Raw genomic sequence first — 26394 nt, forward strand, 5'->3', positions numbered from 1 at the left:
CAGGTAGTTTCAATGTTGTGACTGATCGGTGTACATACAAACATTGAAATATACATACAAACATATATATATGTAAATAGTGAAATAAGAATAAAAAATACGATACAACAGATAAGTATATAGAGTAAACTACAGTAGGGCAATAATATTGTTCAAATATGTTATGTACAGATATGCAGTTATGTGCAAAGAGATTTAATGAATTGTGCTGAAGAAGTAGGATATGTCAAATAAATTTAAATAGAAAATAAATATTAATGAATAGTTGAATATGCACATGATTGTATTGCCACAATGGAGAGTATTGGGGGCAGTTTTAACTGTTCATAAGGTGAATGGCCTGAGGGAAGAAACTATTCTTGTGCCTGACTGTTCTGGTGCTCAGAGCTCTGTAGCACTGGCCGGAGGGCAACAGTTCAAAAAGGTAGTGTGCTGGGTGAATGCGGTCCAAAGTGATTTTTCCAGCCCATTTCCTCACTGTGGAGGTGTGTACAGTTCTTGGAGTGTAGGAAGGTGAAAACCAATAATCCGCTCAGCAGTTTGGACTATCCTTTGAAATCTTCTGATGTCTGACTTGGTAGCTGAAACAAACCAGACAGTTATTGAAGAACAGAGGACAGACTCAATGACTGCTGAGTAGAACTGGATCAGCAGCACCTGTGGCAACTTGAACTTCCTCAGCTGGTGAAGGAAGTACAACCTCTGCTGGGCCTTTATCACAATGGAGTCAATGTGGGTACTTCAGGTCCTCTGAGATGGTAGTAGGCCTGCACATTTAATCGAAAATCGAATCGCGATTATGGCTGCCTCGATTATGTCATCGTGAAAACTGATGATTACAGCGTTCAATTTAAGTCTGCTCGTGTTGCTTCAATGGTTTCTATTTACAACGTGTTTTTGCAGTGGTTGAGTATTCTAACCAATCACTAACATGTCCGTTGAGCAATGAAATGGCAATGGCTAATCAGAGCCGCTTAAAATTAATCCTCTGTCCTATCAGTAATGACAACTGATCCTAATGCGCAGGTTTTAAACCATCTGGATGCCCAGATGCTTACTTTGTGTTCCACCTCTGTTCGTGGTGGCACACGGAAATTAATACTGAAGAAACATCACCTGACACTTGAAAAAAGCTGTAGAACAAGAATGAAAAGCACTTAGGAATTATTTTGGATTCATTGCATGTTGCACAGCTCGCTTTGAACGTAGATGTTAAATACTCTGCAAATGAGCAACATGACAAAACTGAAATGCTCCCGTTCTAATCAAGGCATAGACGCAGTGTAAATAATTGATTTATTATGTTGATTAGACACCTTTTGTTTTTAATAAGAGCATTCACGAGAGTGCAGAACTTTGTGCAGAGCATCATTGAGCTCGCGTCGAAATGCAGGTCTCAAACAGTGTAAATCTGCAATGAGTGACAGCAGCCATTGTAATGGGAGAGTTTGTCACGTTGCTCGATTTCTGTGTACATTTTATTAAAAATCTAATAACAGTTTTGTTTTGTAATGTTAGTAAGTAGGCCAGTGTGAATTTGATTTGTACAAAATAGCAATAAAGTAATTCAGCTTAACTGTTCTAAGTTTGTTTTGGAGGTGTAGCCAACATAAAGAATATGGCATGAATAGCATATTTCAGGAATCACCGTCATTATCACGTCTGCTGTAATAAGACCCATTTGCCACACAGCTGGTATAAGTAGATTTAAAATGTTCATGAATTGCACAAACTCCGATCGCAAATGACTGTTTTTAATTTCCAAAGTGCACCACTGAGGCCAAAAATGATCTAACGATGATCGTACATAAACAAGATAACCATTGAAGATCTAATGGGATGAATGGTCCCCTGTCTCAACACCAAAGGGCTAACTGAACTCACTAAGTAACTTGGTCAATTTAAATCGGCTGTTAACTAGTTTGAAAATTTAATGTCTCATTATTTACTGTATGTGGACTAAAAATTTAAGAAGTAATTTATTAATAATTAAATTTATTTTATACCATAGATATCCATTTAAAATAATTTTTATTTGGCCTAACATTAACAAACATTATTACAATATTTAATGCTTAAAAGATGCTTAAAAGAAACTGGAGCGCAGCTCATATCCACCATTGAAATCTGATACTTTGCTTACTTTGTGACGTCACGGTAATTTAATATTTTAATCGACATTAATAATCGCGATTACATCAAGGGCAATAATCAACAATTATGATTTTTGTATAATCGTGCATCCCTAGATGGTAGTACCCAGGAACCTGAATGACTCCACTGCTGCCACAGTGCTGTTTAGAAAGGTGAGCGGGGTCGATGCTGGGTTGTTCCTCCTAAAGTCCACTATCATCTCCACTGTTTTGAGCGTGTTCAGCTCCAGGTTGTTTTGACTGCACTAGACAGCCAGCTGTTCAACCTCTCTTCTGTATGCAGACTCTTTGTCATCTTGGATGAGGCCGATGACTATAGTGTCATCTGCAAACTTCAGGAGCTTGACAGAGGGGTCCTTGGTGGTCCCTGGTCTGTGTAGATGTTGCAGTATGTAATGCAGTCCCATATTGACTGCATCATCCACAGACCTGTTAGCTCGATAGGCAAACTGCTTGGGATCCAGAAAGGGTCTAGTGATGTCCTTCAGGTGGGCCAACACCAGTCTCTCAAATGACTTCATGACCACAGATGTCAGGGTGACAGGTCTGTAGTCATTACGTCCTGCAATCTTGGGTTTCTTTGGGACAGGGATGATGGTGGAGTGTTTAAAGCAGCTGGGAACTTCACAGTGCTCCGGTGATGTGTTGAAGATCTGTGTGAAGATGGGGGCCAGCTGGTTAGCACAGGCTTTTAGACAAGTGGGTTAAACACCATCTGGGCCCTGTGCTTTCCTTGTCTTTTGTTTCCTGAAGTCCTGGCACACACCCTCTTCACAGATCTTAAGTGCAGGTTGAGTAGCAGGAGGGGGGTTGCAGGAGGTGTTGGTGTTTGTGTGAAGGTCAGAACGGGTATTGGATGAGATTGGGATTTTCAAATCTATAGTAAAACACATTCAGGTCATCAACCAGTTGTTGATTCCCTACAGTGTTGGGGGATGGTGTCTTGTAGTCGGTAATGTCTTTCAGGCCACTCCACACTGACGCTGGGTTGTTAGCTGAAAACTTGTTTTTCAGCTTCTCAGAGTAGCTTCTTTTAGCCATTCTAATCTCCTTGTTCAGTGTGTTTTTGGCCTGATTATACATGATTTAATCCCCACTTAAGTAAGCATCTTCTTTGGCCTGATGAAGCTGCCTTAGTTTTGCTTTAAACCATGGTTTACCATTGTTCTATGTTAAATAATTCCTAGTAGGAATGCACATGTCCTCAAAGAAACTGATACAGTTGAAGTCAGAAGTTTACATACACCTTAGCCAAATACATTTAAACTCAGTTTTTCACAATTCCTGACATTTAATCTTAGAAAACATTCCCTGTCTTAGGTCAGTTAGAATCACTATTTTAAGAATGTGAAATGTCAGAATAATAGTAGAGAGAATGATTTATTTCAGCTTTTATTTCTTTCATCACATTCCCAGTGGGTCAGAAGTTTACATGCACTTTGTTAGTATTTGATAGCATTGCCTTTAAATTGTTTAACTTGGGTCAAACCTTTTGGGTAGCCTTCCACAAGCTTCTCACAATAAGTTGCTGGAATTTTGGCCCATTCCTCCAGACAGAACTGGTGTAACCGAGTCAGGTTTTTAGGCCTCCTTGCTCACACACACTTTTTCAGTTCTGCCCACAGATTGAGGTCAGGGCTTTATGATGGCCACACCAATACCTTGACTTTGTTGTCCTTAAGCCATTTTGCCACAACTTTGGAGGTATGCTTGGAGTCATTGTCCATTTGGAAGACCCATTTGCGAGCCTCACCCTTTTTCCTCCAAATGTAACGATGGTCATTATGGCCAAAAAGTTCAATTTGTTTTCGTCAGACCAGAGGAAATTTCTCCAAAAAGTAAGATCTTTGTCACCATGTGCACTTACAAACTGTAGTCTGGCTTTTTTTATGGCGGTTTTGGAGCATTGGCTTCTTCCTTGCTGAGCAGCTTTTCAGGTTATGTCGATATAGGACTCATTTTACTGTGGATATAGATACTTGTCTACCTGTTTCCTCCAGCATCTTCACAAGGTCCTTTGCTGTTGTTCTGGGATTGATTTGCACTTTTTGCACCAAACTACGTTCATCTCTTGAATACAGAATGCGTCTCCTTCCTGAGCGGTATGATGGCTGCATGGTCCCATGGTGTTTATACTTGCATACAATTGTTTGTACAGAATAACGTGGTACCTTCAGGCATTTGGAAATTTAGGAAACTGAGCTGTGGCTCAGGTGGTAGAGCGGGTTGGCCACTAATCGCAGGGTTGGTGGTTCGATTCCTGGCCCACATGACTCCACATGCCGAAGTGTCCTTGGGCAAGACACTGAACCCCAAGTTGCTCCCAATGGCAGGCTAGCGCCTTGTATGGCAGCTCTGCCTTCATTGGTGTGTGAGTGTATGGGTGAGTGTGTCACAGTGTAAAGCGCTTTGGAACCACTAAGGTTAAAAAAGCGCTATATAAGTGCAGACCATTTACCATTTATTTATACTTGCATACAGTTGTTTGTACAGAATAACATGGTACCTTAAGGCATTTGGAAATTGCTCCCAAGGATGAACCAGACTTGTGGAGGTCTTGGTTGATTTCTTTTGATTTTCATATGATGTCAAGCAAAGAGGCAGTGAGTTTGAAGGTAGGCCTTAAAATACATCCACAGGTACACCTCCAATTGACTCCAGTTAGCCATTTAGCCTATCAGAAGCTAATTGGCAAATTGCCTAAAGGCTTGACATCATTTTCTGGAATTTTCCAAGCTACTAGGAGTGGTGGTGTAGTGGACTAAAGCACTGAACTGGTAAGCAGAAGGTTGTTGGTTCAATCCCCACAGCCACCACCATTGTGTCCTTGAGCAAGGCACTTAACTCCAGGTTGCTCCAGGAGTTAAGTGCTCCAGGAGTTAAATACAGGGGGATTGTCCCTGTAATAAGGGCACTGTAAGTCGCTTTGGATAAAAGCGTCTGCCAAATGCATAAATGTAAATGTACTTAAAGGCACAGTTAACTTAGTGAATGTAAACTTCTGACCCACTCGAATTGTGATTAGTCAATTAAAAGTTAAACAATCTGTCTGTAAACAATTTTTGGATAAATTACTCGTGTCATGCACAAAGTAGATGTCCAAACTACTTGCCAAAACTATAGTTTGCTAATATGAAATCTGTGGAGTGGTTAAAAAAAATAGTTTTAATGAGTTCAAACTAAGTGTATGTAAACTTCTGACTTCAGCTGTATATGATGTCACAGTATCTGTGAGCTCATCCAGGTCAGTGGCTGCAGCTTCAAAAACACTCCAATCAGTGCAGTCAAAACAGGCTTGTAGTTCCAGCTCTGCTTCATTGGTCCATCTCTTTACAGTCTTAACTACAGGTTTAGCTGATTTTATTTTTGAGGTGTGGTGAGTGGTGAATTTCACAATGATGAGGTATTGCATAGCATATGCTCTGAATTTATACCCTTCTATTTGGAATTTGTATGATAGGATTCTTTGATATTGTTGAGATGATGTAGTGATTCATTAAAACTGACAAGAGTATGCAAGCAATGCCTCTTTTTTCTCCAACAAGTATAATGTTGTTACAGCCAAGAGTGAATGTTTGACAGAATCTTTGCACAGGCTTGAAAATGAAAAACATTCTACTCGGTTGGTGTCAGCTAGAGTGAGCCAGGTGAGGTGCATGACAGTCCATTTTAAATTTGTGAAGTTCTGTGGTAAATATGCCTTTATTTGGCTGCAATATGCCTTTTATATATGCCTTTATCTTTTTGTTGTTTGTTTGTTTGCAAAATCCTATCCCCCTGTCAAAATCAGTTGTGTCTAAATGATAACCCTCATTCTACAAAAGGTTTTTCAGGATTCACGTGCAACATTAATACGTTGTGTGTATTTGGAGTCCTGTAGCTACCATACCCTTAAACTTACCTCCGACCCTAACCTTGGTTGCACCTGTGAATCTCAAGAGTTTTGTAGCACGATGATTACCATCCAGACACAACTGTTAAAATCCTATCCGCCTTGCACCCCAAATAGATATCAGTGGCTGAAATAAAATGTTATTTATTCCATTCAGTGTTTGAATAGAAATCCTACAATATTGCCTCTTGATATGTGTCGTCTTAACCATCAGAATGCAATTATTGAAAATTCATCAGTTATTAATTTTAGTTAGGCTATATGGCATCTAGCATGATATAGCCAAATAAAATGGATACCTATGGTCAATAAAACATTTTCTGTGTTTCATGTGTTTTTAGGTCCTTTTTTGTTGGCCAGCTAACCTATCAACCAGCGTAGGGTGCGAGTTCTTTCTCGCAAGTTAGAATTTACATTTGGTTTTCAAACTGGATTTGCATTTTTTTTTTATCTTGTAGCTCGCCTGCATCTTTATTTCATTAGTTGCTTGGCTCAACCAAACTGTAATCAAGAAGAGAAGCAGTATAACTGTTTTTATTGTAATAATTGTGTGTAGGGTGTTTTTGTGTACATCGCTATTTGCACAAAGAACAGTTAGTTGAACCCAAAGTTGCTGGAGAAGTATTGTGGTGAAGTTCTGTGACTGCTGTTCAAACAAACCTTTCGGTTCCTCTTGAGGTTGTTCCTAAGACATTGCTGTTCTTTCTCAGTTTAATACATTACCTTCAGGCAGTTAACACATCACCTCAGCAGCTTATGAGAAATGAGGCCATGAAAGGGGTCAGTTTGTTGTAGTGTGTGTGATATTTAGAGCCCACAAGCTGAAGGAAGCTGTAACAGTAGTGCCCTGTGCAGGAATCTTTTGTGGTTCCGAAGGACGTTTGGGAGGTTGCATCCTGACTAGGGCTGAACGATTTGGACAAAAAAATCTAATTGCGATTATTTTGAAAAATATATCATTTTGACCAAAATAAGTAATGGGCAAACATGCTTTACTGCCAATAGAAATACTGTTCAGGAAAGGGTGTTAACACCTGAGTCCTCTTAAAAAACAAAACAGACTAAATAAAAAATACATTGAAATATTGAGGGCGAAAACAGATTCAAATTATCTGCACATTGTATCTGTTCGCTGTGTACATGTTTTTGTTGACTTAATGATAGGTTCTCGGCCCTCTTTTCATCGTTCTTTTTTGGAACCCTATAAGAAGTTATTAAGTTAAGAAATGATTATGGAAATATATTTTTGTATAATATTTACAACTTATTGTAAAACAGTGTGATATGTAATATTCTGTGTAAAATTTGTAATACTAAAACATCTGAAATTTTACAACAATCTCTTCTAAATCTCACTGGGGCTACTTTTCTCAATTCTTCCATTTTATTTAGATGGAATGAATTTTTAATGATGTAGCCTCCATTTTGGCCTTCAGTCACTTGTTTCCCCTTGTTTAAGACGTGATGCAATCATGTACTGACTTACATTTATGTTGTTGTTCTTGGCAGATACCTTTAACAGATACTTCAACAAAAGGGCAGTTCACCCAAAAATGACATTTCTGTTATAATTAATCATAAGTCCATAGGAAGAATGTTAGTGACCATTCACTGTCACTGCATATTTTATTCCATCCAATGAAAGTGAATGGTGACTGAAACTAACATTCTTCCTAACATCTCCTTTTGAGTTCCACTGAAGAAAGTCGTACAGGTTTGCAACAACATGAGGTTGAGTAATGATGACAGAATTAAATTTTTGGGTGAACTTGAAGAGTTCAAGTCAGTTCTCACCAGTTTAGTGTTGACAAAATGCATACAAATGTTAACAGATATTAAAGATAAAAAATACGTATAGATATATAATATATTCCGATGTCGTTAGCATCCAATACTCTCCTGTATTGGAATTGTACTGTAATGGTTTTCATTGGAAAAATGACTCTGAGACAAAATTTTCTCGTAATTCGGGTTTGTTTTAGAACCGAAACAAGACGAGCCGAAACGAAGAGCCTAGAAACCAAAGTGATGTGTTGACGCTTATATGGCATTTTCTTTGTGAATAAGAGTGAGTAATGTAACCCAAGTGAGGATTTATTCTGTTTTTCTGGTGCAAGTAGGGCTGGGCGATTAATAGAATTTAATTTTCAATTACGATTTTGACTTCCAACGATTATGAAAACAAGATAATCGAGATAAAAAGATTATTGTGCCGCCTTTTGTTTTGCAATTAAACACCCCGGCATTATATCATTAAAGCATCCTTTATTAAAGTTCAAATATTAAGGAAGCGGGTTATTAAAATAAACTCAGAAACTGGCATTTCTCTGTGCGGTCAGCGCTGCGTCTATGAGTGTGTGAAGTGACCGGGGAAGAGATTGAATTTTCTCCCGGCTGATGCACACTCTGGCGCGTTTGCTGCAGCTATATTATAACATGATAGCTCGCGACGTAGTGAATCATAAAATATGTGTCACAAAAATTGCAATACGCAGCTCTGTTAAGAATAGAAAGTTTGTTTTTTGTGAGTTAAAGATGGATCTAAGTCAACATAAAGGCGAGAGAGTGTAGTCTTAGCCCATTATACACTGGAACAAAATACGTTTGTGATTTAGTCTTTTTTAGCTTGTTTTCCAAAATAATATCTAAAACTCCTTTAAAACAACATACATTTACTTTAGGAGCTATACTGCAGAAGAAAAAAATTTTTATCGGAGAATGCTGAATACAATATTTAATCAGGGCTCGACATTAACGTTTGTCCGGGACAAGTGGATTTTTGAAGGAGCAAGTGAATGGAATTTTACTTGCCTGACCGGACAAGCAGACTGATTAAAACGTCAATAACAAAAAATAACTGGCTATATTTGTGATAGCCTAGGCCTATGTCACTTATTAGAATGATAATATTCTTATTCTGCTGTTGAAAATAATCCAGAGCATGTAATTTTATAATACGCTAGCGATCTATTAACAGCTGCACCCTGTTTGATTGACAGGTGGCATATGTGTGTGTGCTGAACATGCGAGTGTGTTCCGAAAATGCTCGTTCTAATGCGCACCTGAACAGCCAAATACATTTCAAAATTCCGCCAAAATGCACGTCTTGGTGAGGTATTCATGTAAACACAGAGAGTGATGTCTAAAGTGAACGTAAACAGTGGAGAGAAAAAAGCAGATTTGTATTAAAATGTCAGACTTGTAAATATAAATGTAAACTAATAGACCTGCTGCCGTCTAGTGTAGTGTGTCATTATAATAATAAAACAACCATAACAAGAACACGTAACTTTAGTGGTTTTAAAAAGTATTAATGTATTATAATTATACAGTAAAGACCAGTAGTTGTTTTATGTTGCATTTCATTTTGAATGTTTACTTGAATACTTGATAGCCTATTGCTGTTAAAAACATTTAAAGCTGTTAAAAAAAGCACTGAATTTTCTTAGTTTGTATTTTTTTGTTCTATGATTTTTAATCTATTTCTATTCATTGCTGTTTTTTATTGTTATTTTATTACTGACTGTTAACTAGTCTTGAATAATTACTTGAAACCATTCTTCCATAATTAACATATTAGTGTTATTATTTGTTGTGGATTTGAAGCTGGTATTGAGAATCGTAAAATTTTACTACCGACTACTGAAATTTTGGTATTGTGATAATGTATAGCCTTTATTGTACATGATAGATCTTGCTATAATAACATGATAAAAAAGTACATCTCTTTCCATAGAAGTGTGAGCACACCTGCTGTAAATGATGGCGATGGAGGCTTTACTTTCTTTGACTACCATATGTAACATAAAATAATTATCATATGGCAATAGCCTCCTCCCCTACCCAGTGGCAGTTTACATTTCAAGTTAAAGAAAATCCACTGTTAAAAAGACAAATATTTTAAGTTCAGTAAATGCATGATGTACCAAAATCAATGAGTATTCGTGTTAAATAATCTTGATCTCAATATTGATTAAAATAATCGTGATTATGATTTTTGCCATGATCGAAAAATGAGCTTGTCCCACTTTGAACTAACTTTGGTTTTTCTGCTGGGCTTTTTGAGATGGGTTTCATCATTGTTCTATGTGCCAAAGGCCTTCAAATCATGCAACATTTGAATGTATGACAGTTTTTTTAGTGAACCGTAGCACATTGAAGTGGTGCTGTTAAGGTAATTATTGACTTCCAAAGCAAACGCTGCAGCATTTTGCAGTGTTTTAGGATTATATTTAAACTAGCTGGCACTAGATTAAGGCACTCTTTACATGTTGAAAGGGTGCTTTTTATACTGTAACGTGTTATAAATAAAATTAGGTTACAGATTAGAGCACAGTGATGGGGTTTGGAATGGAAATTTGCACTGAATGCAATATGCAGAGGTTGCTCTTTAAATAGCCAGTATCCATCACTATGGTGGGCCATACTGATCTTACAGTGAAATCGGAAACAGTAGGTTGACTTTTCTTTAGCAAAAATTGGTCTACACTTACTGAAATTCAAAACACTGCCCCAATGGCCAAAGTGGCAAGTGTTGTTTGGGCGTATGGGAACGTGTGTGTTAAATTTTTCGAGTGTAATGTCCACAGAGGGGTGCTAAAAGTGAGTTGTGAAGCGAGTTGTTTTTCAGCTGTACAGGCTGTAATACAGTGAAGAGGAAGGCATATGTTATAAACCGTACCCCCACCAACCCAAACCCCAAATCTAAACCCAGCCATCAGTGGAGTAAAAATTTAATGTTGGAAGGACAATTGCAACCTCCGAAACACGCTCATCACTTATTATGTGAACGCAATTACTTCGTGGTTTCAATGCAGGAACCGAACCCTGGCCTCTTGTGCTGCTGACGAAACGTGCTTCCAGTCTCGCCACAAGGGTGCAGTAATCATGCTGGAGCCGATGCAAAAATGTCTGCAAGGAGATGGCGGTTGTCAATGAGTCAGCATAATGTGGCCGATCCTAGGGTACTGGAATTCTCAGAAGCAACATGCCGACTTCCCGTGTGATCATCTTGGGCCGTGTTATCATATATATTTTTTTTTATCTGTCGATGTTTTAATTTTACTGAAAATTCTATAGAGTTTAAGTCTATATTGACCTGAACTTGAAAAAACACATTATGTTTTCTCAAGTGCTTTAAATCTTTATTTTCACCCCTTTCTTCACTTTTAATCGCAGGGACACACCGTGGAGTAGATATCTTCTACTGGACTTGTAGCATTTTTTAATTATCTAAATGTGTCGTTAAAATTCAGTAAATTACTGGACATTTTCAGTTAATGTAAACTTTAGCAATACGGTCATGTGAATCCTGTTGGAAAAGTGTTGAATCTGATTCAGTTTGCGATGGTTACACCAGCCGATCAGTCTTTTTGATTTTTTTTTAAAGTGGTATTTGCAGAACAGTTTCTTATGCACATTCCTCTCATTAACCATGTAACGAATAGTATGAATGTATGGTATCTTGACTAGTTCAGTTGGTGTTTCCTGTGCATGGCTGACTCAGAGTGACCTATAACCTGAGCATGTTCTTATCTGTTTAGACAGAACCCTCAAGTGTTTATCATGTGATTGTTTCAGTTGCAATCTTATTCTCATACTTCTCTCTAGATATGTTCAGACGGGTTGTGCGACAGAGTAAATTCCGGCATGTGTTCGGCCAGGCGGTGAAGAATGACCAGTGCTACGATGACATCAGGGTGTCTCGGGTCACATGGGACAGCGCCTTCTGTGCAGTCAACCCCAAATTCGTTGCCATAATCGTGGAAGCCAGTGGAGGTGGCGCGTTCATGGTTTTGCCTCTTCATAAGGTGAGAGATCTAAAACACTACACTATTTTTGCATCACACTGCTAGGAACGTTTATTTCATAGTTATGACTACAGTTAATGGTTTCATCCAGAGTAAAGTCTCTTTGGTCTGAATTTCTGCTCAACATACTGTAGCTGTAATGTATTTTAAAGAGCATTCTGGTTTGATGTCACAATGTGCAATTTTCAATAAGGACAGAAAAATTACTTGACACTCAACTTTCGTTATGTGTACTGTTTGCTGAAGTGAGTACTTGTAAAAATCTGGCGAAATGAAAGTATCCAGTTAAGTTCTTTTAAATTTAAATACTTCATGGCCAAATCTTTACACTACATAAAAGGTGAAATAGATTTTTGGCCTATTTCTTAGAAATGGTGTGTGTGTGTAGAGTTTCTGTCAGCCAAGTCTTGATTTTACCCTCCCATTTAAGCATGACACAATCACAGTTTTGGTCTTTGTCCATGTTTGAAATATACACAACCACACTTGCACATAATTACAAGCTCATGCTGTCTACAAATAGTGGTTTTACAGTAATTAAGGTGTGACTCATCAGGTGTCTGCCTTAATCTCTTTGTGTCAGAGCTGTTGAGAGTGGAAACTGCTTCAATGGATGCCTTTGAGATGTTGGTGAGCATGTTCTTCCCACATTGTGCTGAATTTGACCAGCTATACCCCACTGGGACAACACCTTAGATATTTAGAATCACTAGCCACTACGGCTTGATATTGCCAACAACCTCAAAAGATGATACACATTGCAATACATGTGTCCAGGAGTGTAGATTCTGGGGGGAGAGGTAAAGCTCCCTGCCCCCCAACAATAAAGACAAGCAAGTACAAGCACAGTGACGACAGGATGAAGACATGCGCTGCCACTCAGACCCTTTTGCAGTGCTGGGCGAAAAAATAAATAAAACATTTACTCAAAAGGAGGTAGGATATTACTGTAATCTAGCTAATGACACTCCAGCTATTCTATAACTAACTAGCTACTTCATTGCAATTTAGTCCCAGAACTATCAAAGTAAGAAGTTGGTGAAAACACAACCTTACATTGTCACTTTTATTAATGAAATAGCTGACACTTAAATCAATGAGATTGTAGCGTCCTTTGCGTCGCGTTGCACTGCGTCGCGCCTTCAGTTGACAGACATCCCGATTCTATTTTAGATACTCATTGTACTGCTGTTGATGTCTGAACATTCTGAGGTACACATTGAACTTTCAGTGTGAACATTCTCAAGTCGACAGGGGCTAGACCACAGGGTAGACCAGTCAGAAGTTGGAGAGGAGGTGTGGTTGATCAGGTAAAGATGCCATTCAAGAAATAACACACTGAGGCAAACAAACACTACTGAAAAGAACAGTGATCAAGTCATTTTTATTTTTAGTGCCTTTAACAATACACATTTCAAAAGCAACTTTACAGAAAGTTATGCATTAATGTCTTAAACTGTCTTTAAGCCCCCATGTACATATGCCGATATAATTTAGCTATATAGTATGTGTTCAATGGAGATGTTAAAAGTGTTCATAGAAATGATTAGTTGTTTGTTCTGTGAGGGACAGTTCTATCACAGCGAGGGACAGGGTGAGGACAGCAGCCAGGCAGGCATTTCAGATGAGCAGGTAAGAATTAAAATTTTGTGATAGGGAAGAATGTTTGAAATGCAACACAAAATACAAATACATAGAGTATGCCATGAATACGAATTTCGATTTAACTCATTTGAACTGTTATTATGCAATGTGTATTGTGTTTTAATGAAACAAAATCTTGTGGACATAAATATAGGTTGATTGCTGACAATAATGCAGTTCTATTATTATTATTATTACAGCATAAGGATAAATTACACTTCCATTATTTTCCAATGTTAAATAGTACTAACTCAAATAGTTAAGCATGAAAGAAAGCGAATAGCATAATTCTTGCGTGAATCATTTAACTTTTTTCCAGTACGGCACCTCATAGATGTGACTCTGACCATACTGCGTTTGAGCTTATTTTGACGGCATGCTTTTTCCTTAATTGATCTGTTGGAAATGAAATGAGATAAAGTATCGTGTGATAGCACGAGAAACAAATCGCAGTATATAAATATGTGATGGTATTGGCACAGCCCTGCTAGCCACACACACACCACTGTATTCACACAGCAAATAGTACATCAAAGCCATTTTGCTTTTTCTTTCTTTTCTTTTTTTTTCACATTCATTCACTGCCCACTTTGTTGTCCAGAAACAGATGTTGCGTTGTTTACTGGTCAGCCAGACCAGCTCCGTGATGCAAGTACAGAAATGCTGGTTTTTGGGAATCTCTGGCTGGGTAGACTGCTGTGTTTCCTGACTGACTCGTGCCTTATTGTAAATGCCTTTCAGCTATATTTTACAGGCCTTGGTGTTGGTAGTAGGAATGCAGCATCCTTTACATCAAACCATTTGACTTTGCTGCCGAGCTCAATGGTATTTGTTACCCAATGATGTAAGGCGATCTTATTGCTTAATGGTTTTCTGTGTTTTCTGACAAAAGTCAAAATGGCCGAGTTCATACTGCAGAGGTCTGTTAATCGATATGTGTGATGAAGATCTCTGGTCCGCAGGGATTTTGATACCTCAGAGCTTAATGCACTTTCCTCTTTAACCTTCTGTCACTGACTAAAGCCCTCCGCTCAGAGGCACAGATTTGTTTCATCTGGATAAAGAGTTTGTCACTAGTCTGTTTTGAGTGTATGTGGGTTTTGGGAGTCTGCATGTTTGTGCATGTTAAAGTGTGTGGTTGATTCTTAGATTCTCTGCTAGTTGAAAAAAGTTCTAGTCTTGTATTTCCCACATCTCGGCTCTTTTTGGGCTGTTTTGCACTTCTGTGGTACAAATTTACGTCATTAACTACGTTTCCATCCAAGGATTTTTTGCGAAAAAAGATTTTCGGACACATGAGATCAAAATAAAGCTGATGGAAACCTAATATTAATTTATAATATTTTTACATTTAACTCTAGCGCATAAACTCTGTCGATAATTCATATGTCGTGAAAAACTGGTCTGGAAGCATTAATGCAAAAATATAGTGTTACATGATATTGTTAGCCTGTGTTAATGATAACGGTATACATCCTTGAAAGCCAATTTATTGTACGTGATTATGGATTGATCTTAACGGCATAGTACAGATCCAATGCTGCAAACATGACATTTCCAGGAGTGCCAACACAAATATTTCGTATCATGCACATCGACAAGTGCACGCAGAACAAATTAATGGCCACTGTTTGAGATTAATTTAAACCATCCGTTTATTTATTAAAATTGCTTTTCCACACCATTCAAAATAGATGGGCCATATTATACCACAATAGACGGCAGTCATGGAATTAGCACATAATACCAAAAAAAAAACATATAATTTCTATGGACAAAATTTTAATTAAATTTATATTATAGCGATCACGAGGAGTTTACCCCATGTGACTCTACCCTCCCTAGCAACCGGGCCAATTTGGTTGCTTAGGAGACCTGGCTGGAGTCACTCAGCATGCCCTGGGATTTGAACTAGTGAGCTAACGAACTCCAGGGGTGGTAGCCAGCATATTTTACCACTGAGCTACCCAGGCCCCCCTATATATGCCTTTTCTTTACATAAACTTAAATTAGCTTTACCCTGTTCTGTAGACGAAAAAAGTCGGCTGAGTGACATTCTCAGAATGTTCTACACTTTTTTTTCAAGAATATAAACTATCAGAACTATTTGTCCAATGCTGAGTTCACTTTCAGAAAACGAGCTTTTGAACATTTTAAATATTTTAAATCTAATACTCTTTACCTCAGATCGCATTTGCTGATCTTCTTCAGAAAATGTAAATTGCATTATGATGCTAAAATTCATTTTAGGTGACAGTCAAGTTCAGTTTGTCGTTATAAGTTGCTGGACAAATATGCAGGACATAATGCAGTTGTGATTAGATGATTGTTCAAAATAGCCTATTGAATATCAGGAATGTATCATATGTAAACCCTGATATTACACCGCATCAATTTTTCTTTTAATAGCTGTGCACACAGCATATACACATCGATGAATGGTACTTATTCTAAGACTGAAAGTTTCCCCCACTACTTGGTGCAGGTTGTCACCTTGAACAGGGCCATGACGATTCGCTTTCGGGTCGGAACTGGTGGCAACCTGCGATAGGCGCAACATCTGGACCAATATTACGGTCCTATCAGAAGGGCAACTGCTCCCTTTTGATTGCAATTCCTCGTCTTCTGATTGCTTTTATTTGTGAAATTAAAATGACAGTAAGCTGGCTAATTTCAATTGTCTCAATATTCTCCCCATTTTACCAAAACTTTGGAGGAAAAAAAATTAGGGACATCTAGGAGGTGAAAGGTACACAATTATAAACACACATTCCTGTATGGAAATGGGTTAAGGGCAGATTTCTTTTGCGATAAACCAACAAAGTGTTTTTTAGGCATGACGTCATCACGCACACCATTTTTATCGATAAAAGGCCATTTAATGGAAACAGTCAGAAGACGGCAAATTTCCCAAGCTTTCTTTTACTCATTTTCACTTTGTCGTTAACAAAATAGCGTGAAAAGTGGATGGAAACTATGGTAATGTTGTAATTGAATAGGACTAATTACACCTTAACCATTCAACTTCCCTTTGTGTGTAAGAGGGTCCAAAATAAACTTTTTGATAAAAAAGTATTTTTTTTTTAATGACCATGAGTTTAATTTTTTAATTTATTTATTTTTTATAAATAAACGTGTATACAGTACACTCACTGAGCACTTTATTTGGAACACCATGGTCCTAATAAAGTGCCCGACGTGGTCTTCTGTAGTTGTATCCCATCTGCCTCAAGGTTTGATGTGTTGTGCAATCTGAGATGCTATTCTGCTCACTACAATTGAACAGAGTGGTTATCTGGGTTACCGTAGCCTTTCTGTTAGCTTGAACCAGTCTGGCCATTCTTTGTTGACCTCTTTCATCAACAAGGCAGAACTGCCACTCACTGGATGTTTTTTGTTTTTGGCACCATTCTGAGTAAACTCTAGAGACTGTTGTGCATGAAAACCCCAAGAGATCATCAGTCATAGAAACACTCAAACCAGCCCATCTGGCACCAACAATCATGCCACGGTCAAAATCACTGAGATCACATTTTTCCCCCATTCTGATGGTTGATGTGAACATTAACTGAAGCTCCTGACCCATACCTACATGATTTTATGCATTGCATTGCTGCCACACGATTGGCTGATTGGATAATTGAATGAATAAGTTGGTGAACAGGTGTTCCTAATAAAGTGTTCTGCGAGTGTATATTATTGTCCATACGGCAAAGGAAGAAATTATGTAGCTGGTTTCCCTAGTTTTCTCAGAGTTTTGTTTCGGTGGCATGAATTCACCACAAATGTTCACTTAAAAGTGAGTGTACATCATTTTGAATATTTTCTCAAAAATACTATTGTACTTTTATTATTTCTTTGTTTAAAAGCTCAGCAATAAGCAATAAAAAGTGGGCAATGAACCGTCCGTCGGGTGCAAGTTGTACGATTTTGCAGGTAGTAATCTGTAGAAAGTGTTGGATTCAGAAGAGATAAAGTATATCTGATGGTGTAATTTGGCCCATCTCCGATTACTGTGGTAATACTGGTGAGATTAGCACGACATCCTAAAGCAGTGGTGCTGACAAGCGGAACAGCGGTCTGTAATTAGAGAGCACTCAGACACGACTGTGACATCCAAACCTCTTCGGGCTCTCAGTTAGTATCCCGAGGCCTGTCATCAACGTCACACGCTTGTAAATGATGTCACACTCAAACGCTCTGTTGCCTAGCCAGAAAAGATCAGGCTACTGAGGCCAGATAAAACGCAGCATGTCTTACATTTGTCTTATCTCATGCGTTATGGTGTTTACTTTATTAGTTTTATTTTCAGCTCCAGCAGGCTGCTGTTTTAAAGCTATTGTTTAAAGCTTGGGTTTCAGGTCGGCTTTAAAAGTGATGGATTAAGCTGGTATGAATCCTCTGTCACTCAACTCTGATATTCGGATGCACAAAATCAAGTGTCGGGAAAAATTAAGCTTTGAAAATAAATCATGTTTGTCCTTAGATTGTCACGGTTGTGTTTTCTCCGAGCAGATTGCTGGATCCATCCATGTCCGTTACTCTGACGTGGGTCTTGAATGAGCTGGGATTAAAAATATTTTGCTGCCGAACTTCAACTACAGCAATGGTCTAAGGTTAAAGTTAATTTTTTTTTGTTAAAAAACCCCCAAAATGTTATTAATGAGAGTGCAACAAAAATCCATCTTCCAAACCACGTATTTACCCAAGTACACTTTGATAAACCTATAATAATTCTTTATATTATAGAGCTGTCAGGATGGATTTCGCGGGAAATTGCATACATATGTCATTCGCCCGTGCGTGTTGATGTCATATTCGTACACAGAGAAAATAAGATCCGGCTACTGTTGCGTGTGTGTGGGAGTAGCGTGAAGCTGAAAGTTTGTTGTCACAACGAACAAGAAAAATTGACCATGGATCATTCAAAACGGCAAACCTCCAGAGAATCACTGGTTGTAAAAACAGTTTCTAATTAGTCAAAACAACAGGATAAGCTCTTATAAGCACTTATCTGCTCAGATGACATGTTTTTGGATATCCGTCTTTTCCTTTCTTCCACTATTTATTTGTCTATTCGCTCTGATAAGATGTCCTGTATCCCAGTGCCTCGAACCACATTCATCCGCGCAGAGCCGAAGTGCGACTTGCATCATTTCCATAACAATGTTCTTCCGCAAGATACATGCAGTTTTATTTTTTAACTGCTTGAGGGCCAAAAGTTGCATAGTGTAGCTTTAAACAAATGAAAAAAAAAAATGTAAATATGTGGATTGTTAATATATGGCCGATGGTTTGTTAATGTTATTTTCAAACCTATGAAATCAAGCATTTATATATTAAGGAACAAATGACAACCCCTGGCCTACATTTTTACGCAGTTTTGTTTCAATTTTGTCTGGAATGTTAGCAAAGTATTTTTCAGACAAGTTCAGACTGTCACACTTGCAGTATGTGGCGTTATGTTTTTTTTAGGTGGGGTTGCTTGTCATAGCTTGCTTTTTGTAAGATTTGTTTACATTTTGCATCCAAAAGGAACCATCCATATGACCGTTCACTTTGTTTTTGCCTTCATATACCTTTTTATACTCACAATCTTCTTTTGCTTATTTATGTGTGCATGTGCAAACTCTAATGCCTGATGTCCTTTTGTTATGTCTGACGCTTTGCACTCCTCAAGTATCCACTCACACACTCTGATCCCATATTGCACTGCATCTGTCTATGGTCCGTCGTCCCAGGCTGCCCCATTCCCAGCAGCCCCCTGCAATCAGACAGCTGGCTCTGGGGGAGCTATTGTCCCTCAGCATATGCCAGGCCCTGCAGGGCCCTTTGTTTCCCAGCTCAGCTCTCTATGGGAACTCCTCGATCCCACTAGATTTCCTAAAACCCTCAGATCCATGCGTTTGTCTATTGTTTCCCAGTAAGGAGCATGTTAGCATTTTGGAACTGTTTATAGATCTTGAAGTGACCAGTAGCCAGTGTTGCATCAAGGCTTAAAGGAATAGTTCACCCAAAAATGAAAATTCTGACATTTACTCACCCTAATGTCTTTCTGACCCCATGTTATTTATTTTCTTCTTTAAAGCAAATAAAGGTTGGGCAGAAAGTTCAAGCTTCTGTTTCAGTATCACAAAGGGGATGGTGATGCATACTGCAAAGCTCCAAAAAGAACTAAAGTGGATCATAATCCAAACGCAGTCCATCCAAAGATGACATTTGTTGGGGTAGTTAATGCTAATATAAAAATTCTGACTTCATGTTGTTCCAAACCCATATGACTTTTTCTTTTGTGGAACTTTCACATTCATTGCATCTTTTTTTCCATACAATGAAAGTGAATGGTGACTGAGGCTGTCATTCTGCCTAACATCTCTTTGCATTCCACAGAAGAATGTAATACAGGTTTGGAAATGACTGAATTTTCAGACTGAAAATAATATGGGGTTCCAACATGCAGGTGAGTTAATGATGATTAAATATTTGGGTGAACTATTCCTTTAATGTACTTGTGATGAAGTAATGTTGAAATATTTGGAGCAGAGTGATTGGTCGATCGTGTTGTTAAGGGTTCACTTTTTTAACTGAAGCTAACTGCCATAAAGAGCCTAACCGGGAGTTTCAGCGGGGCTGTGGCTGGATTCTTTGAGTGGGAGGCTGAGCAACATGACTCAGACTCTTATTGTCTTTCTCCCTCAAGAGACTGTCAGGTGTCTAATCACATGTTGTCTGTCTTTCTCTCTTGACCCCTCCCCCTTCACTCAGATGTGTTTATTAACATATGAAGGAAGCAGTGGGAAAAGGGTGGCTGTAGCCTACAGCAGACCTTGCATTCCTGCTTTCCATTCACACTGACCAGAGTGACTAATTTTCCTCTTTCCTGGCTGACCACCTCTCATATATTAGGTTATAGCACAAAATATGTCCCATACCACAGGAAACTACCAGTTTACACTTTTCCATCAACCACTATAAGCAACTAGTTTCCTTTAGAGCTCAAGCTCTTAGGCCAAGTGCACACTACACGACTTGCAGTCGGTGCCCTGCGACTCAGTCTTGTTTTCCGTCATGCTGGTGCACACACTACTGACCACAGCGGCCAATAAACAAGCCAAGTTTGAGTTTGTATACCGGCATCTGGTCTCATTATTATCTGCACACGCACACAATGCAGAGTGAAAGCACCTATGCACACTGCATGCATGCACACCAAGTGATCAACCAAGTTATCGCAAGCCCTTGCGATATACATATAGCAGTATGTTAATTTTTATAAATTCAATATATCGTTCAACCCTATTAGAGTTTTTAGAGATTTAAAAATGCACTCCTTTGTATATTCATTTCTTTTTTAATATCATTTTTCTTTCATAATAACACTGTATGTTTTAACATCTACAATGAAAACGCATGATAGTGTCATTATACAACGATGTTGCTGATTAATACCAGTAGCATTTGAAAGTGTGACCTCGTAATCGTGTAGCAGGGGATTAAGTCACAAGTGTCCCAGTGCTCAGTGGATCAGCACTAGGGATGGGAATCATTAGGAATTTAACAATTACGGTTCCTTAATGGTTCCAGTAACGATTCCAGTATTTCTTTTAGTACTTTTGAGGAAGAATTATTTGAAAATGAGAAATGCAATTCTTATTGGATTTACTCTACTCTGCAGTCTGTTGCCAAATGATGAGATCCTTTAAGATTTCTACAGAGCAGATATTACAAATCAGAAATAAATGTAATACAATTCTTGTAAAAGGTGTGCTTTCTGACTTTTTAGAGACGTATATCCAAGCCAATAATTGATTGTCTCAATGTGTTGATTGACTAGGCTATATCTGGACTCTATCTAAACAAACAAGAAATGTGATGGCATATATCATTCATTCAGTTTTCAGTTACAATTCCTTGTATTACATAACTTGTGTATCTTTAATTAAACATTGTCATATGAACATCCAGTCAGTAACTGTACTGCTTGATTAAAGTCTCACAGGTCTAAAGTCACATGACATAACAGTAACAGTTCCAGAGACAGTTTAGACTGTGTTCTCTTGTCTAATGATGTACTTCAAGCTTGTAAGACTTCAACCGTTCTTATTTAATTTCGAGTTGGACATTCATAACTTGCACATCAGTGTAAGATTAATACTATACCGGACTAGACTGAAAGCGCTGTATGTTTTGCACTTTAGATTCAAAAGAATCAGCTCATATGAGTAATCCTTTCTGGAATCGGACCATACCGGAAGCGCTGTCTGTTTTGCGCTGTAAATTCAACAGAGTCATTTGTTTGTGCGTTTTATGCTTTTGACCCAGTAGAGGGCAACGCTGCTGCAGAAATGCGCTGCTGGAAACACTGTCAGAGTATTTCAGTACGGTGTTCCAGCCGCATCAGAGGAAATTTCACGCAGGGGAACAGTTAACGGAACCGAAAGTCACGAAGATCATCCGATTCCAATATTTTGTAAAGAATGGAACCGGTTCTGAGTTCCCAACCCTAATCAGCACTCTTGCCAGTGCCCGAATTAGTGTTCACGATATACTGATTCACGACATAGGGCGCTCGATAGCTGATTGAGACACACACTTAGTCATTATTCACTGAAAATCTTTCCATCTGCCATGGCTCTAATATCCAAGATCACACATGTTCAAACTTCATCATTTTCGATTATGAGAATAACCAATGTTACCCGTGCACCAATGCTGTCTGATGCCAAGTTATCATTAAATATGAGCATGGAGGGGAAGATTTTCAGTGATTAACGACATACATTTTTAGTATGTTCCTCACACAGTGCTCTTGAATGGCTTCAGAAGACTTTAAATATTGTGCAAGTCACATAGACTTCTTATATTATGCTTTTTGTACTTTTTGTACTGGTCACTGTATTTCACTGTATGGAAAAGAGCAGTGTGAAGATTCTTAAAAATGTCTCCTTATGAATTCCTTGGAAGAAAGTTTGGAACAAAATAAGGGTAAGTAAATAATGATATAATTTGCAGTTTTGGCTAAACCAAGTTTTAATATTACAGTACAACAATGCTGGGCTTTTATCTGGGCTAAATTGGATAGACTTCCTGCATCTGAAGTGGGCCTTGTGAAAGCTCTTTTGGTTCTTGCTGACACTTCACTGAAAAGAGGAATAACAGGAGAATGAATGCACCAAGAATGAGGAAAGAGAGGAAGATGTAATCACAGATGGAAACAGGAAAAAAAAAAAAGAGTACAGAAAGGAAGTGAGATTTAACCCTGCTGGAAAATCCAGCTTAAGCTGGTAGCTGTGTTTTGGAACATGGTAGCTGAATTCTAGTTGGTCAAAGCTGGTCGTGAGCTGGTCCAAGCTGGGAGACCAGCTTAGACCAGCTACCAGCTTGTCATACCAGCTCAAGGTGGTCAAGCTTATTTTTGGAACATGGTAGCTGGTCGACCAGCTAAGGACCAGCTTGGACCAGCTCATGACCAACTTGGACCAGCTTGGACCAGCTCTTGACCAGCTTGTACCAGTTACCATGTTCCAAAACACAGCTACCAGCTTGAGCTGGATTTTCCAGAAGGGCAGCGTTTTTACCCTAAAATCCACCTTCACATATCCTGTGCTGCCACATGGACAGATGTAACTTACATTTTGTGTGTGTGGCCGTGGATGTGTCATTCTTATTCCCAGTCTGTATTCCAGGAGCCCCCTACTGTTCCTGGTGCACTGTGCTCTGGCGTCTGCTGACTGCAGATTTTACCATATATGGTCATCCTCAGCTCCCTGCCTGTCAGCCTTCCAGACCCATTTCCTCTTTCCTCTCCATTGGCTGAAGCACAGTGCTCGCACCCGATTGATTCTTTGATAGAGGCGAGGAAGAATGGGGGGCAGTGTGAAGTGAATTTTTTGGTCAAAGTGTCAAGTCATGTCTACTGAAGGAGAAGAGAAATTTTTGCTAATTGATTTCTGTAGTTTGGCCATACAGGATGAATTTTGATTGTTTTAAAAAATATAATTTATAACTATAATTTTTTGATTGTCAGACATCAGGATCTTGTATCTCGTGATCTTTCTCCCTCATATTACTTCTATACTATTGTCTACGCTCCTCCCTCTTCTGGTAATATGCATTGACCAACCGCTTACACCTGCTCGCCCTGAGCTTCTCTCTGACTCTGACACACAGCTGGCTCCACCTGGTACACTCTGATTGGCTGTTTCTGTGGATAGTGTATAATGACATGAGGTCTGGTTGGTCAGCTGCTGGGGTGCTTCATTCAGGTCACAGCTGTAGTCTGCCTGCCTTTGGGTCCTCATGGAGGAAATGGAAATTTCCATGCTACAGCATAAAGTGTCTGTGGCTCTTTAACAGTTTCTGTTGGCTACTTTCACAATATAGTCCCTTTTTGGTTCTTCTTTTGCTTGGTTTTCTGTCTCTCTTCCTGTCTTAACGTGTGTGTGTGTGCCCCTCTCTCACTCCTGCTCTCTGACTTTTCTGTTTTCATTTCTGGCAGCTTGCTTTTCTGTGTGTTTCAAGAGAAAATGGTAATGGATAGTGTTTTAAAATCATGCATTTTATGCTGTTTATTTATTGTATACGTTTACACAGACCTGTGCAAATTGAGTTGAGGAATCTGCTGCTACTGTTGCTATGCAACAAGTTTGGCTCACTGCTATGCAGTAATGTTGTAGGACAGCTCCAGTTTTAGTAAGCTATAATTAATTCAGATACATATTTATGATGCAAGTTTAGTGGAGCTTCCGTGTTAGTTTATAATTTACAATAAGCATACCTGATATAATGATGCAAAACTGCCTGCTCAACTTTTAAGTGCAACATTTCATTATCTTCTGCTTTCTTCTTTACTGAAAAAGAAGTAAGCCCCATACTGACATACAGACCTGGTATTAAGTGTTTCGGCTGATCCAATCATACGTGGTCAGCACTAAATGTAGGTGTAAAGGGGGTCTAAAATGTTTTGTGATCGGATCACAAGAACCACATACAGAGGTAGTCAAAAATGCATGTGACAGGGCCTGGGTAGCTCAGCGAGTAAACTGACTGACTACCACCCCTGGAGTCACGAGTTCGAATCCAGGGCATGCTGAGTGACTCCAGTCAGGTCTCCTAAGCAAACAAATTGGTCCGGTTGCTAGGGAAGGTAGAGTCACATGGGGTAACCTCCTCGTGGTCACTATAATGTGGTTCGCTTTCGGTGGGGCACGTGGTGAGTTGTGCGTGGATGCCGCGGAGAATAGCGTGAAGCCTCCACATACGCTATGTCTCCGCGGTAACGCGCTCAACAAGCCACATGGTAAGATGCGCGGACTGACGGTCTCAGATGCGGAGGCAACTGAGATTTGTCCTCTGCCACCCGGATTGAGGCGAGTCACTACGCCACCACGAGGACTTAGAGCGCATTGGGAATTGGGCAATCTAAATTGGGGAGAAAAAGGGGAGAAAATAAAAAATAAAAAAAAGCGCATGACAATATTGCATTTGAGGTGTAAATGCTAATTCGTCCTGAATCCATACGAACTGCAGCAAAGCACCCTCCCACACCTGTCAATCAACTGCTGCGCAAAAAAAATAAAGACTCTAAAACTTTGCCGGTAACGTGCTGTTATTAAAGGAAATAACAGTCTGATCAGAAAATTTGAAAAAGCAAATATATATTCAAGTACGGTCACAGATAAGAAGCTCAGCTTACACAAGTACTCCACTAAAACAACGGGAAGTTTTGCTCGAAATGTTGCGTTTAGATTACAGATTACATTATTAAAATGCTTAGATTGAATTTCAACTCCATCTGGGAGAAACGGTGCACCATTTTTGTTCGTGCTTTCCTTGGCTTTTCTGACTTTTTTGTTGAATAACAGTGAATGATGTACGTCGTCAACTTCCCCTCGAAATTCTAACATAAGCGGTCACATGGGATGCGTTTGGCATGCATGGTATTAATGGGTGTAAACAGCGTTGTGTCTCGCCTGACCACATGTGATCAGATTACCTGAGACGCATCTTAATGCCAAGTGTAAACAGGGTCTAAATAAAGACATCAAAGTTCTATAACCAAACACACACTCATACCTCTCTGCTTTAAGAACAATACGAAGAGTGGATTAATTCATTCTCACTCTCTCGCTATCTGTCCTGCAAACACGCATTTGAAAATCTTGAATGTGCTGTTAAATGGAGAACTGTAGTCTGTGCTCTTGTATTATTAGTAGTGTTTCTAAAAGATGCACTCAGTAATTATAATCCAGTACACTTTTTATCAAATTCTGCATATATCTCCTCAGTCTGCTAGCTGTCCGTTCTGTGGATGGCCTGAAAAAAAGTTTAATATTTGTACACAGCCCTGGCTCTGTAAATAGGACAAAAACAAAGTGGATCGGCCCGATCCACACAACACTACTCCAGACAATCAGCAACAGTGGTGGTTCTTGCATGTGCACAGGATGGGGGGTGGGGGCAGAGCAAGAGGGAAATTCATTAGAAGAGCGACGGCAAATCTGGCTTATGCGAACTTTCTAAACTCCAAGGAGGACAAATGAGAAACAGACCAAGAGAAAAAGGTCATACGAATATAAACAAAAAAAGGATTATAAGTCGAGGGCTAGGAGCCGACTTTTCACAGTGGAGAGACCTCTGAGAGGTAAAAGGCTTGAAGTTGGGAAGGCTTGAATGCAGAAGTTGCTCTTTTTTTTTTTGCTCGATAGGTGGGTAACATAAATTTTGCTATGTTTCACGGAACCCATATAGTGATGTTAGATTTAGTAGCAGGAGAGTTGTGAGTGTCTGGAGCTGGTGTGCGTAAAACTGTCTCATCTTCTCTGCAAGTTATCTTAGCAGCAGCAACATACTGAATTTGGGGGACGGAGCTTCCAAAGGAGCACTGAAGGGAGGG

At 39.0% G+C, this 26394-nt stretch overlaps 1 protein-coding gene across 2 annotated transcripts in view; it reads left to right on the forward strand.

Moving 5' to 3' along the window:
• LOC127424114 (microtubule-associated protein futsch-like) overlaps positions 1 to 26394 on the forward strand; it is an 81283-nt gene that overhangs the window by 31668 nt on the left and 23221 nt on the right. The window contains exons 2-3 of one of the 2 annotated variants that reach the window (XM_051669021.1): positions 11656 to 11855; positions 13428 to 13487. In XM_051669021.1, the coding sequence (XP_051524981.1) occupies positions 11656 to 11855; positions 13428 to 13487 (260 nt within the window). The remainder of the gene's footprint in view (positions 1 to 11655; positions 11856 to 13427; positions 13488 to 26394) is intronic. The other variant, XM_051669029.1, reaches the window with a different exon arrangement.

Source organism: Myxocyprinus asiaticus, chromosome 3, assembly GCF_019703515.2.
Source record: "Myxocyprinus asiaticus isolate MX2 ecotype Aquarium Trade chromosome 3, UBuf_Myxa_2, whole genome shotgun sequence".
Taxonomy (NCBI): domain Eukaryota; kingdom Metazoa; phylum Chordata; class Actinopteri; order Cypriniformes; family Catostomidae; genus Myxocyprinus; species Myxocyprinus asiaticus.